Source organism: Brassica rapa, chromosome A06 (genome assembly GCF_000309985.2).
Source record: "Brassica rapa cultivar Chiifu-401-42 chromosome A06, CAAS_Brap_v3.01, whole genome shotgun sequence".
Taxonomy (NCBI): domain Eukaryota; kingdom Viridiplantae; phylum Streptophyta; class Magnoliopsida; order Brassicales; family Brassicaceae; genus Brassica; species Brassica rapa.
This window is the reverse complement of record NC_024800.2, coordinates 28,697,159-28,714,388: the sequence shown is the minus strand read 5'-3', so window position 1 is coordinate 28,714,388 and position 17,230 is coordinate 28,697,159. Positions and strand designations below refer to the sequence as shown.

At 34.7% G+C, this 17,230-nt stretch overlaps 4 protein-coding genes across 11 annotated transcripts; 2 read left to right on the top strand and 2 right to left on the bottom strand.

The window, feature by feature from the left end:
• The first annotated feature begins 254 nt into the window (after positions 1 to 254).
• Positions 255 to 2,047, top strand: LOC103828013 (7-methyl-GTP pyrophosphatase). Of its 6 annotated transcripts, none has more exons than XM_033273303.1 (9): positions 255 to 440; positions 516 to 587; positions 686 to 754; positions 835 to 906; positions 1,004 to 1,073; positions 1,155 to 1,234; positions 1,309 to 1,350; positions 1,437 to 1,517; positions 1,738 to 2,047. In XM_033273303.1, the coding sequence occupies exons 1-9, from the start codon at positions 411 to 413 to the stop codon at positions 1,816 to 1,818; spliced, it is 597 nt and encodes a 198-aa protein (XP_033129194.1). In that variant the 5' UTR covers positions 255 to 410; the 3' UTR covers positions 1,819 to 2,047. The 6 variants fall into 6 exon arrangements, with proteins under 6 accessions (XP_033129194.1, XP_009101835.1, XP_009101836.1 ...); XM_009103587.3 differs by having other exon boundaries at positions 1,143 to 1,234; XM_009103588.3 differs by having other exon boundaries at positions 686 to 760.
• Positions 2,048 to 3,268: 1,221 nt separating this feature from the next.
• On the bottom strand, positions 3,269 to 4,136 carry LOC103828012 (thioredoxin-like protein Clot). Its single transcript, XM_009103585.3, has 3 exons — positions 3,868 to 4,136; positions 3,518 to 3,783; positions 3,269 to 3,451 (listed from the first exon to the last, which is right to left on the bottom strand). The coding sequence occupies exons 1-2, from the start codon at positions 4,013 to 4,015 to the stop codon at positions 3,527 to 3,529; spliced, it is 405 nt and encodes a 134-aa protein (XP_009101833.1). The 5' UTR covers positions 4,016 to 4,136; the 3' UTR covers positions 3,269 to 3,451; positions 3,518 to 3,526.
• Positions 4,137 to 5,264: 1,128 nt separating this feature from the next.
• LOC103828011 (phosphatidate phosphatase PAH2) lies at positions 5,265 to 9,130 on the bottom strand. 2 transcript variants are annotated; one of them, XM_033273297.1, is made up of 12 exons: positions 8,559 to 9,130; positions 8,051 to 8,501; positions 7,444 to 7,972; positions 6,834 to 7,366; positions 6,657 to 6,730; positions 6,489 to 6,573; positions 6,323 to 6,409; positions 6,159 to 6,231; positions 6,041 to 6,084; positions 5,820 to 5,948; positions 5,631 to 5,732; positions 5,265 to 5,544 (listed from the first exon to the last, which is right to left on the bottom strand). In XM_033273297.1, the coding sequence occupies exons 1-12, from the start codon at positions 8,852 to 8,854 to the stop codon at positions 5,491 to 5,493; spliced, it is 2,457 nt and encodes an 818-aa protein (XP_033129188.1). In that variant the 5' UTR covers positions 8,855 to 9,130; the 3' UTR covers positions 5,265 to 5,490. The 2 variants fall into 2 exon arrangements, with proteins under 2 accessions (XP_033129188.1, XP_009101832.1); XM_009103584.3 differs by having other exon boundaries at positions 8,051 to 9,130.
• A 312-nt stretch (positions 9,131 to 9,442) lies between these two features.
• LOC103828010 (protein WEAK CHLOROPLAST MOVEMENT UNDER BLUE LIGHT-like 3) lies at positions 9,443 to 12,977 on the top strand. 2 transcript variants are annotated; one of them, XM_009103583.3, is made up of 3 exons: positions 9,443 to 10,358; positions 10,532 to 11,035; positions 11,112 to 12,977. In XM_009103583.3, exons 2-3 carry the CDS (start codon positions 10,565 to 10,567, stop codon positions 12,804 to 12,806), a joined length of 2,166 nt encoding a protein of 721 aa, XP_009101831.1. In that variant the 5' UTR covers positions 9,443 to 10,358; positions 10,532 to 10,564; the 3' UTR covers positions 12,807 to 12,977. The 2 variants fall into 2 exon arrangements, with proteins under 2 accessions (XP_009101831.1, XP_033129189.1); XM_033273298.1 differs by lacking the exon at positions 9,443 to 10,358 and having other exon boundaries at positions 10,516 to 11,035.
• Positions 12,978 to 17,230: the final 4,253 nt, after the last annotated feature.

Below are 17,230 nucleotides of genomic sequence, written 5' to 3'. Positions count from 1 at the left end.
TATGAATTAATTTTCAATTTGTTCTTTATTTAAATTGGAAAAGGAAAATTTCTTCATAACTATTTTGATTCACAAGGAAATGAGTGGAATAGAATATGATCCATGTGTTTGTAATTTGACAAAAAAAAAGATACAACATGAATGGCAAGGAATAAGAATTTCACCATATTTTTTTAAGTATGGTCAACAGTTGAAGCCTAAGTATAAAAGTAACCAAGAGTGTAAATATATCTTCAAGAAATGGGCCTAATTGTACATTTGACTATAAATCTACTAATTTTGAAAGACTTAGAATAAAAAGGGATGGTTATGCAATATAATAGAAGTTAATTAATTAAACAAACATAAATTGGAAAAGCAAAATCGGTCGTTCCTCATTTGCACGAGCCGAGTCTACTTCCAGAAGAAAAATGGAGTCAGATCGTCCTCCTCACTTCAAGGTCTTCCTTCTTCTACTAAACGATTTTTAACCACCTTATCTCTGCATTCGATTTCGAATTGAACTGTTTCTGCAGGTAATTTTGGGATCTTCTTCGATTGCAAGACGGAGTATATTAACTGATATGGGATACCAATTCACACTAATGGTAATGCTACACTTTCTTGTTCCATTGAAACTTTTAGTAAAAAATAAAATAAAAAAAAGCTTTGATTAAAAGTGATATATATATATATATATATGTAGAGTGCTGATATTGATGAGAAGAGCATCCGTAAAGAGAAACCTGAAGAGTTGGTTTTAGCTTTAGCTGAGGCAAAGGTTACTTTACTTACTTACTTCCTTCTTCATTACTCAGATTTAGTTATATTTTTGTTTTGTTTTGTTTTAACCAGGCTGAAGCAATCGTGCAGCGGATCCCTGATGATGTCGAGGATAAACCCACCTTACTTGTTACTTGTGACCAAGTGCTCACTCATCTATATTTAAATTTTCCGAATTTGAAACTCCTCATGTAGGATGTAGCTTAGTTATTAGAGAGTTTTGTATTTAATGGTTATGAAGGTTGTGGTCTATGAAGATGCCGTCAGAGAGAAACCATCGAGTGTGGTAGAAGCAAGGGAATACATACGAAGTAAGTAAGCTACACTTCTCTCAAGGCTTTAAGTGTTAAAATATATATGTAAAAAACTGAAACACACAGGCTATTCTAAGGGACACACCGCAACAGTGAGTTCTGTGGTTGTCACTAATCTCAACACAGGCTTCAGAAAAGGAGGCGTCGATAGAGTGGAGGTGCGTGCACATTTTCACTTATGTTGTGAGTTTACTGTTTGTATCATCAGATGAGGATTTTCACTTCTTAACAGATCTACTTCAACGAAATATCAGAGGAGATTATTGATAAACTGGTAATATAGGTGGTGGTTGGTGATTTTTCCTTCTTTCTCCGTATCAATATTGCTTCTGCTAAGTTAAAGGCTGTCTTGATGCGCAGATTGAGGAAGGCATGGTGCTTAGGGTTGCTGGTGCACTCCTAATCGAGCATCCTCTAATATTGCCATGCATCAAACAAGTGGTTTGATTTCTTCTGCACTTGGACATATTTTCAACCATACTTGGATTCGAGTCTAGTCTAGAGTCTTATTCATTCATTATTCATCATCATAAAGTATAAACAAACAAACAAACAAACTGTACAAGAAGTTAATCATCATCTTATGGTTTTGTTTCTCTTGTCATTTTTATACCAACTTGGACCATGAATTTTGAATTGTGGTGTATTATTATTGTATTAGGTTGGAACAACGGATAGCGTGATGGGTCTGCCCAAAGAATTGACTGAGAAACTTCTGAAGGAAGTATTGTCAACCACTTAGGTGCCTTTGAATTGGAGAAAAATGTTTGGTCTCTAAATGTTGGTGTATTCATGATCTGCAACTCATGAGGATTACACATCAGTTATTTTGTCGTTTTACTTCCTCTTTATTCCGGACCAAACCTTTAGATGGATTTGTTATTTCTGTTTTTGTTGCAATGTGATACTATTAACCAAACCAATTAAAACGAATTTACTGCATGCATCCAGCTGCAGACTGTGTTCGAGGTTTTTGACGGCAAAAGTTAGGGACATCAAAATGATTTTATTTGTAAAAAGAACGGTAAGAAAATTGCAAGTCTGATTGGGGTTTAATGTTATCCAAAACAGCAAGATATTGGATAATTGAGTAGGCTGTGCGTATTGGTTTTGGTTTTTACCAATGTTGTTAAACGAAGAAAACAGGTTTGGGTTTGACTGGATTCAATCTAAATTTTTTATTTGTCATCTTTGGTAAATTTTATGAACATAACTAAATTTCGTTAATAAATTTTTTGAATAGATATAATTATGAAATAAATTTAAATAAATATAAAATCAATATTTTAACTTTAAATATAAAATTAATATTTTGATTTTAGAAATTTATTATCTTGAGTAATAAAAATTCAAAAAATATAATAAAGAAAAATTCTTTAAAATAACACTTTTTAATTTTTGTCACAAAAATAACCCTCAATGAAAAAATAACCAAAAGAAATTTTGTCTTTGGACCAATTAGTTTGACAATGGACCAATTAGTTTGACAATATGTATTGGATTTTGTTGAATGTCCCCACTATGAGCTTTTTTTATGATTGACATAACCCTACAAATTATATTTTAACTAAATAGATAAGTTATTAAACAGTATTAGTCAACAAAAATAAATTATTTAACGATGTATTTAATGTCATAATCACATCATATTTTATATTAACTAGGTGTTTCGAGTTTTCGGGTTAAATATATTGGCGCATTCCAGTATTTAAAAATTTTGGTTTGGATTCGGTTCAGATCGTTGCGGATTTTGTTCGGATTCAGATAATTCGTTTAAATTATTTTAAAATTTTAAAATTTATATATATTTTAAATTTCTCAAAAATCTTAAAATAAAAGCAATATATGACATAAAAATTTAAATATTGTATACCAAAATACTTAAATTTAATATAAAAACTAGTTTGGCCTGAATATTTAGATGGAAAATCAATAAATATTTTAACTACTTTTTGATTTTCAAATATTTTAGACAACTTATAAGCTCTCATGCAAAATAAGTGAAACAGATACCCATCTCATTCCAGGACTAACCGGGAAAGACCAAATCAAAAGAACTCAGTTTCTGTCTTTACACAAGCTCTTTTTCTAAATACTAGGTTCACTTATCTTTTGGTCTTTCCCACCAAAGGGAGGTGTTTAAGCTATGAAGCAGGAGACCGTGAGAATCTAAGCTCATTTTCTAATGCCGGGAAAATAAAAACGAGTGTTTCAACGCACACCCGAATAGTCCATTATTATTAAGTCGAGAAGCAAGAGTATGCAACGATACATTGAAAAAGCAAGAAACAATACCAAAAACACACAAACTTTATTGGGAACCAACAGAGAAAAGTAGCGATTCATAAACCTGATCATGGATCCAGCCATAGTCCCTGAAACAAACAAAACAAATATCAAACGGATGTTCTATAAAAGAAGAGAAGATATATAGTTGGTACCTTATAGAATTAAGTGGATGGTGCAAGGAGAGGGCGAATCAAGTTAGGAACATGAGCCTGGTGATCCTCAAGACGACCCTTAACACTGTCTCCATCCCAGCGAACAAGTGTTGGCACTCCAGTGACCTTGAATCGAGGATCGACTCTCCACGGATGCATCGGATTCCTCCACGTCGGCCTATCTCCGGCGTAAGCCCGGATAACATTCACTTCCTCCGCTGATTCCTCTAGAGTCTTGTATATCACAGGCTCAGCTCTAACGCAATCTGATTATTATAATCAAAAAATAAATAAAAAAGAGATGAAATCGAAAAAAAAAATGAAAAAAAAAATGAAAAACAGAAACGGACCAGGACACCAGCTGCGGTTGGTGGTGGGATCATTGTTGGCGAGGAAGAGGATGAAATTGATTTTGTTACGGTTTGATTCGTCAGATTTCAAGTCTTCCAACACCTTCTCCAAGGTTGAGGGATCTGCGTCCACCTTCTTCACACTCATTTTTTTCTTTTCTCTACAACACTCTCGATTTCGATTTCGATTTCGATTTCGATTTCTTTACCAATTTTAGTTGGACTGCCTCTCCTTAAATTGAGGCCCGTGTTTGATTCTTCAACTATAGTGGACGGACATTCCACGCTTTATTACCCACCTACCTATGGGTATCGGTTCGTTCCCTAAAAGTTATCGGTTCTTTTTTCATTTTCTAACTTCTTAGATCTAATCTCTAATGTAAAACTTTATTATTACTTCCAAAATAGACTAATTTCATAATAAAATTGATTTTATTTATATTAAAAAAATAAAAATATTGTAGCATAAATTTATTTTACTCTATTATAATTACTGGTCATAGTGAAAAGGAAAAAGGAAAAGAACGTTTTGATAACTCGTTTCTACCTTTTAAACAGATATTAATCGATTGTGAAATGTTGGAGTTCCTGTTTATTAAGAACATGAAAGAGAGCAAGAAGAACAACTATAAGATGCCGCCTAGACAGAACTAATCGGACTGAGGATTGGCATAACAATCGTCCGATATTTTACAAAACCAACGAAGAAGTAAAAAACAAAATTAGATTTGACAAAAGATGGCTATATAATGAAAAACTAAAGCAAATCATTTTTGAGGGATGAAAATCTTCACATCTTCTTCCTGACGTAAATATTATAGAGTATATTTTGAATTGTTGTAGAGCCTTAAATCAGTAGAGAGAATACAATTTAAACTCAGAAAAACTTTTAGAAGATTTTAAAGAGAAGATGGAGGGTCTATACTCGGGTGATGATGTTACGACCAAAAAAATAGCAGAAGCATTGAATGAACTATCTGATGCTCTTAAGGGAGAGAAGATGTTCTGGAAACAAAGAAAGTCGAGTCCTTTGACAAAGAAAAGGCGATAGGAACACGAATTTTTTTCATGCATTGACAAAACAAATAAGAACAAGGAATAAAATTATACACCTTTTAAATGCAAAAGAAAATGTTATCAAAGACGAGGAAGGACCGGTAGCCATTGCTACTAGTTATTTGAGTCAAATATTTGACTCCTCAAACCCATAAATTATAGAGGGTTTCCACAATGAATGGGTTCATCCTCGTAACAGACCCCTTTCCCCTTTCCCTTTCACGTCCTCCATATGAGCTGAGCGTGATCGATTCATCGTCAGAGAAAACAGATGTTTAGAGAACGTATGATGAAAAAACTTGCCGTAAGAGCAAACTCCTAGTAATCTCACGCCAAAGATATTGATTGTTTTCTAAGATTTACTGTCCAACAAATTAAATATATTTATATACAAGTATAACCGCGCATACATCGTACACCTGTGATATTTGAAACTAGTGTGACAAAAAAAACAAAGAACCAATACTACTGTCCTTTATATTAAAAAAAAATGGAGGCCACCCCCTTGTTATTCTATCATCTAATCTACGTTTTCTTAAACCAACATCATCATTATCATCATCATAATCACATAAACGGTGGAGGAGGCAGTTTCCAGAAATTCCATGTGTTAAAGTCCTCCTGTATGTAAATGGTTCATCAAAAATACGCAAAGCAAAGCAAAACACAGGGAAAAAACAAACCAAACTCAGAAATGTTGATTATACCGGTTCAGAAGAGGTTGTTGTAGCTGGGAACATTCCATTGACAAGAGCATGAAGATTTGTGTATGACCTTGTATCCACCCTACGATTCACAGCTACTTCTCCCTGCAATTCTCACAAGTTTGCCATCCTTGTTGCTAAGTCATATCATGTTTTTGCTAAGGCATTTTTCCCATTTTAAGATTTGAGTACCTTTGGGTTAATAGTGAAGATCTTTCCCCGGGGGATTCCGACTTTAAGGTAGCTTATCTCATCCGTGTCTCTGTTTCCAAAACCAGCATAGAACGGGTTGTGTTCGGGAGGAAACAACGCTCGTATTTCCTGTGAGAGAGAGATTTAAGAAAAAGAAAGAAAAAACAGAGTTCTGTAAGAGGAGGACATTAAGAGTATCAATCAAGAAATAGAGAACTAACCTCCAAGCAAGAAATCTTGAATTCATGAGGTGCTCTTCTAATAACTGTCGAGAAAGAAGCAAATCATTCAAAGATCAACAAATCAAAATTTTGGATAATGTTGCAGAAGAACTACTACCTTCCCGAAACAGCGAAGGAAAGAGGCCATCGGGAGAAATAACAACAGGCCCATCCGGCAATGCTTTCCCGTCCTGTTGGTTTAACTTATAGCTAAAGATTAACAAAGTACGCTAGATTTTCCATTTTTTGCAAAAATTTGGAATGCATTTTCTAATCAATCACCTGCTTGAGATTAACTAGAAACTGTCTTGTGACTGAGGCCTGAGAAATCGCGCGTGCACTTAAAAACATGAGCTGATATCCGTTTTCCTGTTAAGGCAAAGAAAATGAATCTTTTGCTTTTTTTGTCCCACACACTGCTTTCATTTCTATAGATATTAACACAGACCTTAACAGCCGAGAATAAATGTGTAACACCAGTTTGTGACCAATCTATTCCAACCAAAGGCATGAACTGGCCTAACACATCGGATCTGTGACAAAAAAAAAAAAAAGCATAAAGAAATTCAGAAACAGGTGGCTGAAAATATCCAAAATAACCAAAGTTGATCTCTACCTTGTGATGGTACCATCTACATCTGAAACAACTATCCGAGCATCCCATTTCCATAAGTATATCCTCGCGTCTACCTGTTGAATTAATGAGTTTGTGAACACCGAGTTGAAACTGTCCTAACTAACAGTTATATGACAAACGTGTCGTAGGAAAAAAAAAAAGAGAGGATAAAATGACCTGTTGTGTACCCACAATATTGGTGGAGAAAGTGAAATTCACTGTATTCATTCCTTCTTTCAGATTCAGCGAAGCCAATTGCTCAGAAGTTGGAGTTAATGCCCTGACTGTCTTCTTCACTGGTCTCGGCGACGACTTCTCTTGTTTCTTCTCCTCAAGTTCAGCAACATCCTTAGAAGAAGCTTCGCTATCATTCCTTGATCGTCGTTGAGAGAAAGGCCAAAGGTTCCAGCTTCCACCGCTGGGAGCTAACACAGCATCATCAGGTTTCTCATTTCGGTCAACAACTATCATGCCCTTGGGCTCAAATACTTGAGAAGTCCCGAATGAAACAGCTCCTAAGATAATAGGAGCTGCTGCATCCCATGGAAAATAGCATCCACCAATCTTCACTATAAGCATATCATTCTCCAAGACTGATGGTCCCAAAGAAGCAAATTTCTCCATATCTAATTTTTCGGAATTGAAGGCCTGAGAAGCCGCTTCTGCTCCCATTCCTTCACGTAATAAATGCTTGCAGAGAGAGAGCTCGACTGAGAATGGATATAGGCAAAGTTAGACTATACTATTTGGGGAGAGAGTGAAAAAAAGGTAAGTTATATTTCCTTACCCACTTCAGGATTAGTGATAACATGTTCGAATGCCTTTAAGCTTGGGCTACCCCTCGAGCTCGGCTTCAAAGTATTGGAACTTGGATCAAATGACTGGCTCATGGGCTGACGACAAGGACCGGCATCGATATCATTGTTGTTGTGAAGCCGCATAATCGGTAATGATTCTGCCAACCGCTCCATCTCTTCTCCAGAGTTATCCTTTTTCCTCTCTATCTCAATCGGCTCTGACAACACCTTTGCGTCGTTTTCAGGACTAATTTCATTTTCATCATAAATCTCAAGTTTTACTGTATGAAGAAAACTTGACTCTTGAGAACTAGTCTCAGCAGATTTGCAATCGCCAATATCGCTGAAGGAAAACTGTTCCTCCGGCTGCTGGACGGTTGCTCCATTCGTTGGGTGAGTCTTTTCAAAATCATCTTGAACTAGAGAGCCAGTGCTGCTCCCTTCTTGAAGGCTTGTTTTATCCGCTTGGTATTCAGGAACACCTAAGACTTGTTGCTTAGAATCCAAATTAACAGAATCCTAGTAGAGATACAAGATACGTTATATAGTTTTACTTCAAAAGCTACTAATCTACCTATTGTAAAATGACAAACTAACCTGTGCAAGTGGCGGCGGTTCGACATTCCCACTCCCTTGACTAGTAGTAACAGAGAACACAGTACTCGAACCATTCTCAACAAGAAGAAGTGAATAATCTTCATCATCTTCCACCACATTGTTGCTGCTTTCACGAAAACAATCCTGCTCTTTCTCATCAAGATACTGCAACGTAGGAGACGCAACGAGCGGAGTTTCCAATATCGAATCAAAAGACTTTGAAGCTTTGCCTTTAACGCACTTGCGGGTATCGATATTTGTAGACCACTTAACATCCAAAAGATCAGCAGCAATCTCAGCACGCTCCATGGAGGTGACACCATCATCTACCTTAACCGATCTACCACCAAACACAAACCCTAGAATCCCAGGCTTCCCACCAACAACACCATCATAGTTACAGCTCTTAGACTTCAACGGTATCTTAATCTTCTTATCAACACCATCACTACTACTACTACTACTCTTTCTCCTACTAGTCTCGGCTTCGTCGCCCGAAGACAAAGTGTAGACTTCTCCCAGCACATCTTCAACTTGTCTGAGGAAGTAAGCTTGGCCTGTATGAGCTAGATACATAGTGAACCCTGAATCAACACCGTTCACCTCGATCTTTATCAGATTCCGCCTGTTCTTCAAAACCCCTTGAAACTTGCCGAATCTGACGTACCAAGGTGACGATTTGAATGTGCCGTCCGGTTGCTCCACCACGATAATGTCGATGGCCCCACCGAATGGGTGGAACGGTCCTGACACCGTGCCTACGCCTCGGTAGATGTAGCTCCCGATCCTACCCACTGCGTTCATTTTTTATGAATTAAAAGTCAAAAAAATCGATTTTTGGAAGATCGCGAATGATCGTGAGAACCCAGTTCACCAGACTTGATTCATGATCATACGGATCGATCAATCATATTTGAAGAAGAAGAAAGGGAAAAGAAAAATCAAATCACAGAACCGAAAGTGAGGAAATGGTTAAGGAGAGAAGAAGGGTATATTCTGTAAGAATGATCCAAAGGAGACAGAGATCAAAAGCATCGTTAATTAATTATTGCCGCCGGACATTAATTTTTTTGTTTTGCTTCGGTGGGGTTTCGTTTCGTACTCATCCCAACTTTTATATTTTTTTTTCAGTTTACCTTATTAGTTTGGTCTATTTGATTACTATTCAATAAATAGTTAAAAATCATTCGTGTTTCCACCCAACTTGGAGATCAATTACAGAAATGTTCTCCACTAACCGCAATTACATCTCTTTTAATTTCCACTTCACTGCTTAGACCATCTAATGGTTTCTCTATTTTTTACTCTAAAATAGAGCAACTCTATAATAGAGTTTGAGTTTGCTCCAATAGAACTTTATTTTAGAGTAGAAAATAGAGTGATGAACAAACAAAAAATAAATTACTCTATAATTGGAGTAAACTTATTTTTCACTCTATTATAGAGTGAGAAATAAAATACTATTAGAGCATTTTTACTATAAACTCTATTTTAGAGTGAAAAATAGAGTGGGATTAGAAATGCCCTTAAATAACAACAAAAATCTCTACATATACCTATATAAATATATATATAGTTTTTTTTGGTTATTATTATAGTCGCACCATAGTTGTCCTGCGTGTTACCATTAGACGGTTAATGATTTGAATCGGGATGACAGTACAATATTTATACATGACAAGAAAATAAATTAGAGTAAAAGTATTTTGCAAAAAGAATACATCCATTACCATTCGCCAAACATCTATCGTCTTAAAATTTCATCTCTTCTCTTATAAATAATCAAAGATTTATCGTCTGTTACTAAATATATGATAAATAATAATATATAAATTATTAATATATTTAAGATTTTTATTTTCCTACAAACATAATATATTTTTGAATTTTTACATTTTTAAATACATATTATTACATATATTATAAATTATTTATATTAAAAACTTTAGTTTTATTGTTGTAGTGATAAAAGGATTCACAAAAGAAAGAAAAATGAAATGCCACTAGTTCTTTAGTTGACGAGCGACATTTATTTTCTGGGAAAAAACGTTGAAAGGAAAAAACAGAAAACAAGAAACGGAGAGAGAGAGAGAGACAAAGTCGCGTGTGTTTCACTCTCCTTATTCGCCGTTTGTCCCTTGTTCTATTTTTTAATGCTTGGGTCACATCGCCTTCTTAATTTTTTTTTTTTTCTCAATCTTTCAAATCGAATGTTGCAACTCTTTTAACATTAACTTGCAAAATCAGAGATCATTTATTTCGTCCTTCCAAAATCCAAAGCCTCGCTTCGCTTCTGTCAGATTAAAAGGTACGACGACATTTACAAAACTCACATGTCCGAAACTCATCCTCGCATTGTTGTTTTTAGGGAATGACTAATTTGATTGTCTGTTTATTTATTTAATAAATAATCCCAAGAATAAATCCAATGAACACGAATTTGAGTTTGTTTGACCAAAACTCAGATACATGTGATTTCAGTTTTGCATTATCTGAAGACTCTTGTTGTTAACAATGTCGGCGGATGATGATAAAGATTCAGACGACCTTAATATATTCCTCAACGCCATTGGCGAAGATGAAGAAGCACCGATGAGGAAAAGCACCAACGAAGAAGACATCTTCTTCAACTTGGACGATGGAGGAGGAGAGGGAGATTTGCATAACCCATTTCAAGATTTGTCGGATTCGAATCAACCAGTCTTTGAATCTCCTGAGGTTTACGTGGCACCGAGGGTGATGATAAGCCATCAAGATTCCTTCTCAGAGGAGGAGGGTTCAAGAATCGAAGATGCCAGGATCTTGCCCTTCTCCCCTCGTCTACGTGTCCCTGCTTCTCCTCGCGCTTTTGTCTATCAGAGATCTGTGGAATCCCCTCGTTTTGGATTGATTGATACCGCTTCCCCTTTCGAATCTGTCAAGGACGCTGTTTCAAAGTTCGGTGGGATTACTGACTGGAAAGCTCATAAGATTCAGACAATAGAGGTTCAGAAAAGCTTTTGTTATTATTATTTATTATTACACGTGGATTGATTGTTGTTGTTTTTTTTTTTTAATTCAGAGAAGGAAGATGGTTGATGAAGAGCTTGAGAAGATGCAAGAAGCACTGCCCGAGTATAAGAGAGAATCTGAGTTAGCTGAAGAGGCCAAACACGATGCGTTGAGAGAACTAGAGACCACAAAGGGACTCATTGAGGAGCTCAAACTCGAGCTAGAGAAAGCCCAATTAGAAGAGCAGCAGGCGAAACAGGACTCGGACCTCGCGCAGATGCGCGTTGAGGAGATGGAGAAAGGTGTAGCTAACGAGGCAAGCGTTGCCGTTAAAGCACAGCTCGAGGTAGCTAAAGCGCGACAGGAGTCTGCCACTTGTGAGCTGCGGTCCGTGAGAGAAGAGATTGAAATGGTTTGTAATGAATACGAAGATATGTTGAGGGAAAAAGATTTGGCTGCGGAGAGAGCTGAAGCTGCTGCGAAGGAAGCTAAAGAGATCGAGAGAGAAATGGATGGGTTGAGTATAGAGCTCATAGCCACCAAGGAGTCGTTGGAATCAGCGCACACTGCTCATCTCGAAGCGGAAGAGAAGAGGTTCGGTGCAGCGATGGGTCGGGACCAAGACATGTACAACTGGGAAAAGGAACTGAAGATGGTGGAAGATGATATCGAGAGGCTTAACCAAGAGACTCGCGCCGCTGATGATATGAAAACAAGGCTAGACGCTGCTTCTGCTCTTGAGTATGATCTGAGAGCTGAGTTAGCAGCTTTCACTGAGAGTTCGACCAGGATGGGTAATGATGATAACATACATGCGGCTGTTGATTCTGCAAAGAGAGAGCTCGAAGAAGTCAAATCCAACATTGAGAAAGCAGCTTCCGAGGTGAAAGCATTGAAGATAATAGCTGGATCATTACAGTCCGAGCTTGCGAGGGAGAGACAGGATCTAGCAGAAACTAAGGAGAGACAAAGTGCGGCGGGGGGTTTGGTCCGGACATCAGATGAGGAAGCAAGAGAGGAGCTGATGGACACATCCAATAAGTTGGAGGAGGCGATGAAAGAGGCAGAGGATGCGAAGCTCTTAGCCGCAGCTGCTAGAGACGAGCTTAGAATGGCTGAGGAGTTGTCTGAACAAGCTAAAACCGGAATGTCTACGATAGAGAACAGGCTAACCGAGGCGAAAAAAGAAATGGAGGCCGCTAGAGCTTCGGAGAAGTTGGCCTTGGCTGCTATAAAAGCTCTGCAGGAGACTGAGTCTTCACAGAGATTTGAAGAGATGAGTAATTCCCCGAGAAGCATCATTATCTCTGTAGAAGAATACTACGAGCTGAGCAAGCGGGCACACGAGTCAGAGGAAGAGGCGAACACAAAGCTATCGCAGATTGTATCCCAGATAGAAGTGGCTAAAGAGGAAGAGTCGAGAATCTTGGAGAAACTAGAGGAAGTGAATAGAGAGATGAGCGTGCGGAAAGGAGAGCTAAAAGCGGCTATGGGAAAAGCCGAAAAGGCTAGAGATGGGAAGTTGAGTATGGAGCAAGAGTTGAGAAAATGGAGATCAGAGAATGGGAAGAGAAGAACAGAAGAAGGTATGGAGCCTGAGAAGAGCCCGACGAGGTCAAGCACGTTTGCGTTCGGTGAACAAGGGACCAGCAGCAACATTGATAACAATAATGTGACCCCTGAAACAAAGAAAAAGAAGAAGAAGAAACTTTCTTTGCTGCCAAAGGTTCTCATGTTCTTGTCAAGGAAGAAGTCTCACAAGTGAAAATCTTTTGTTTTTGTTTTTCTTTTCTTCAAAATATTTATTTGATTTTGTTATTCTGTTACTTACCCCAATAACAATACAGACTTCTTGAGATGAGTCAGGCAAACTTTTCCATGTATGACTTTTTGTTGATTTCACTCGATGGAAATAAAAGCCATTGACGCGCACACACTTGCAGATTTGTATATAATATTCAGACAGCATAGAATCTCTTCAAAGATTCATATTATTAAGAATCAAATTCTGTCATGACACAAATAGATATCAAAAATTCTATAATGACCCCTTCCTATTTTGTATTTATTTTTACCTTTATTTTTATTTAAATTTAATTCGAAAAGTATCTAAAATAACAAAACCACATTGATATTCATCATATGTTAGTGAATTATGCAACCATGCATTAAAACAATATTTTTATATTTTTGAATTTTTCTCAAAATTTATGTGTTAACCCCTATGAAAGTATCGAATGTTTTGGCAAATGCTCTATATACTGAACGTATGATCTTTAGTGTTGTTTTAAAATTTCAAAACAAATTCTATATTTGAATTATTGTATATTAAACTCTCTTTTATGGCACATTGACATTGTTTTAATTTTTTATCAATTAATTTAATAAAAGTTCATAAGACTTCCTAAATTGGTGGACTAACTGCTATAAAATCGTTATTCTCCAGAGAAATATAGACAACAAAGGTTCTAAACCTCTTTAACCTTCATTATATGTTTGTGCATGATGCAACAATGAATTAAAACAGTATTCTCAAATTTTTGAATTTTTCTCAAAATCTATGTGTTAACCCCTATGAAAATATTGAGTTTTTCGCTAAATGTTCTAGTGTTGTTTTAAAATTTCTAAGCATATTATACATTTGTATTAATGTATATTAAACTCTTTCATGGTACATGGGAATCGTTTTCATTTTTTATCAAGTAATTAGTAAAACTTTATGATACTCCCTAAATTGGTGGTCTAACCACTATAAAATCGATATTCTCTAGGGAAACGGAGATAACACAGTTTCTAAACTTCTTTGACCTTCATCATATGTTAGTGCATGATGTAACTATGCATTTAAACAGTATTTTCATATTATTTTAATTTTTCTCAAAATCTATTTGTTTAACCCCTACGAAAATATTAAGTTTTTCGGTGAATGCTCTAGTGTTGTTTTAAAAATTTTAAACACATTATACATTTGTATTAATGTATATTAAACTCTCTTTCATGGTACATGATAATCGTTTTAATTTTTTAGAAATTAATCTATTATAACTTCATAAATCTCCCTAAATTGGTGGATGATCCACTTTGAAATCGTTATTTTCTAGAGAGACGGAGACAACAAAGGTACCAAACCACGTTGACTTTCATCATATGTTAGTGCATCATACAACCATGCATTAAAACAGTATTTTAATATTTTTGAATTTTTCTCAAAATCTATGTGTTAACCCCTATGAAAGTATTGAATTTTTTGGCAAATGCTTTATATACTGAAGCCTATGATCTTTAGTGTTGTTTCAAAATTTCAAAACACATTTTACATTTGAATTATTGTATATTAAACTCATTAGCATTGTTTTAATTTTTTATCAATTAATTTAGTAAAAGTTCATAATACTACCTAAATTGGTGGACTAATCACTATAAAATCGTTATTCTCTAGTTAAACGGAGATAACAACGGTTTCAAAACTCTTTGACCTTCACAATATGTTAGTGCAAGATGAAACTATGCATTAAAACAATATTGTCATATTTTTGAATTTTTTTCTCCAAATCTACGTGTTAACCCCTACAAAAATATTGAGTTTTCGGTAAATGCTCTATACACTGAAGCCAATGATATTTAGTGTTGTTTTAAAATTTCTACTCACATTCTACAATTGTATTAATGCATATCAAAATCTACTTCATGGTACATGGACATAATTTTAAATTTTTTATCAGTTAATTTAGTAAAACTTCACAATACTCCCTAAATTAGTGTATTAACCACTATAAAATCGCTATTTTCTAGAGAAACAGAGACAACAAATGTTCCAAACCTCTTTGACCTTCATCATATGTTAGTGCACGATGAACCTATGCATTAAAATAGTATTGTCATATTTTTGAATTTTTCATAAAATCTATGTGTTAACCCCTATAAATATTGAGATTCTCGGTAAATGCTCTATGTACTGGAAGAGCCTATGATCATTAGTGTTGTTTTAAAATTTCTAAACACATTCTAGATTTATAATAATGTACATTAAACTATATTTCATGGTACATGGGCATCGTTTTAATTTTTTATCAATTAATTTAGTAAAACTTCATAATACTTACTAAATTGGTGGACTAACCACTATAAAATCGTTATTCTCTAGAAAATGGAGACAACAAAGGTTTCAAAACTCTTTGAAATTCATCATATGTAATTTCAGGATGCAACTATACATTAAAATAGTATTCTTATATTTTTGATTTTTTTTCAAAATCTATGTGTTAACCCCTACGAAAATATTGAGTATTTCGGTAAATGCTCTAGTGTTACTTTAAAATTTATAAACACAATCTACATTTATATTAATGTATATTAAACTATCTTTCATGGTATATGGGCATCGTTTTAATTTTTTATCAATTAATTTAGTAAAAATTCATAATACTTCCTAAATTGGTGGACTAACCACTATAAAATCGATATTCTCCAGAGAGATGGAGACAACAAATGTTCCAAACCAAGTTGACCTTCATCATATGTTAGTGCATTATGCAACCATGCATTAAAATAATATTTTCATATTTTTGAATTTTTCTCAAAATCTATGTGTTAACTAACTCGTATGAAAGTATCCAATTTTTTGGCAAATGCTCTATATACTGAAGCGTATGATCTTTAGTGTTGTTTTAAAATTTCAAAAAACATTCTACATTTGTATTATTATATATTAAACTCTCTTTCATGGTACATTGACATTGTTTTACTTTTTTTTTATCAATTAATTTAGTAAAAGCTCATAATACTACCTAAATTGGTGGACTAAGCACTATAAAATCGCTATTATTTAGATAAATGGAGATAACAAAGGTTTCAAACCTCTTTGACCTTCAAAATATGTTAGTGCAGGATACAACTATGCATTAAAAAGTATTGTCATATTTTTTTATTTTTTTAAAAAATCTATGTGTTAAACCCCTACAAAAATATTGAGTTTTTCGGTAAATGCTCTATACACTGAAGCCTATGATATTTAGTGTTGTTTTAAAATGTCTACTCACACTCTACATTTGTATTAATTTATATCAAACTCTATTTCATGGTACATGGGCATTATTTTAATTTTTTATCAGTTAATTTCGTAAAACTTCACAATACTCCATAAATTAGTGAACCAACCACTATAAAATCGCTATTGTCTAGAGAAACGGAGACAACAAAATTTCCAAACTTCTTTGAACTTCATCATATGTTAGTGCACGATGCACCTATGCATTAAAATAGTATTGTCATTTTTTGAATTTTTCTCAAAATCTATGTGTTAACCCCTACAAAAATATTGAGTTTTTCGGTACATGTTCTATGTACTAGAGCCTATGATCATTAATGTTGTTTTAAAATTTCTAAACACAATCTATATTTATATTAATGTATAATAAACTATCTTTCATGGTACATGGGCTTCGTTTTAATTTTTTATCAATTAATTTAGTAAAAGTTAATAATACTTCCTAAATTGGTGGACTAACCACTATAAAATCGCAATTCTCCAAAGAAATAGAGACAACAAAGGTTCCAAACCTCTTCGACATTCATCATATGTTAGTACATGATGCAACTATACATTTAAACAGTATTTTCATATTTTTAAATTTTTCTCAAAATCTATGTGTTAACCCCTACGAAATACTGAGTTTTTCGGCAAATACTCTAGTGTTATTTTAAAATTTCTAAACACATTCTACATGTGTATTAATGTATACTCTCTTCTATGGTACATAGGAATCGTTTTAATTTTTTAGATATTAATTTAGTAAACTTCATAAAACTCCCAAAATTGGTGGATGAACCATTATAAATCTTTATTCTCTAGAGAAACAAAGCCAACAGAGGTTCCAAACCTTTTTAACCTTCATCATATGTTTGTTCATGATGCAACCATGCATTAAAACATTGTCATATTTTTGATTTTTTTCCCAAAATCTATGTGTTAACCCCTATGAAAATATTGAGTTTTTCGGTAAATGCTCTAGTGTTGTTTTAAAATTTCTAAACATATTCTACATTTGTATTAATATATATTAAAATTCTTTCATGGTAATTTTGAACCGTTTTAATTTTTTAGAAATTAATTTAGTATAACTTCATAAAACTCCCAAAATTGGTGAATGATCTACTATAAAATCGCTATTCTTTAAAGAAACGAAGACA

What these genes read in the sequence shown, in the direction of transcription:
- LOC103828013 (XM_009103586.3), top strand. Translation starts at nt 411, where the DNA reads ATGGAGTCAGATCGTCCTCCTCACTTCAAG. An exon ending in GAGGCGTCGATAGAGTGGAG is followed by an intron (nt 1,235 to 1,308) that starts GTGCGTGCACAT and finishes ACTTCTTAACAG; the next exon opens with ATCTACTTCAACGAAATATC. An exon ending in AGGAGATTATTGATAAACTG is followed by an intron (nt 1,351 to 1,436) that starts GTAATATAGGTG and finishes CTTGATGCGCAG; the next exon opens with ATTGAGGAAGGCATGGTGCT.
- LOC103828012 (XM_009103585.3), bottom strand. Translation starts at nt 4,015, where the DNA reads ATGAGTGTGAAGAAGGTGGACGCAGATCCCTCAACCTTGGAGAAGGTG. An exon ending in CAACCGCAGCTGGTGTCCTG is followed by an intron (nt 3,784 to 3,867) that starts GTCCGTTTCTGT and finishes TATAATAATCAG; the next exon opens with ATTGCGTTAGAGCTGAGCCT.
- LOC103828011 (XM_009103584.3), bottom strand. Translation starts at nt 8,854, where the DNA reads ATGAACGCAGTGGGTAGGATCGGGAGCTACATCTACCGAGGCGTAGGC. An exon ending in ATATTGTGGGTACACAACAG is followed by an intron (nt 6,731 to 6,833) that starts GTCATTTTATCC and finishes TTAATTCAACAG; the next exon opens with GTAGACGCGAGGATATACTT. An exon ending in CAACAACCTCTTCTGAACCG is followed by an intron (nt 5,545 to 5,630) that starts GTATAATCAACA and finishes ATTTACATACAG; the next exon opens with GAGGACTTTAACACATGGAA.
- LOC103828010 (XM_009103583.3), top strand. Translation starts at nt 10,565, where the DNA reads ATGTCGGCGGATGATGATAAAGATTCAGACGACCTTAATATATTCCTC. An exon ending in ATAAGATTCAGACAATAGAG is followed by an intron (nt 11,036 to 11,111) that starts GTTCAGAAAAGC and finishes TTTTTAATTCAG; the next exon opens with AGAAGGAAGATGGTTGATGA.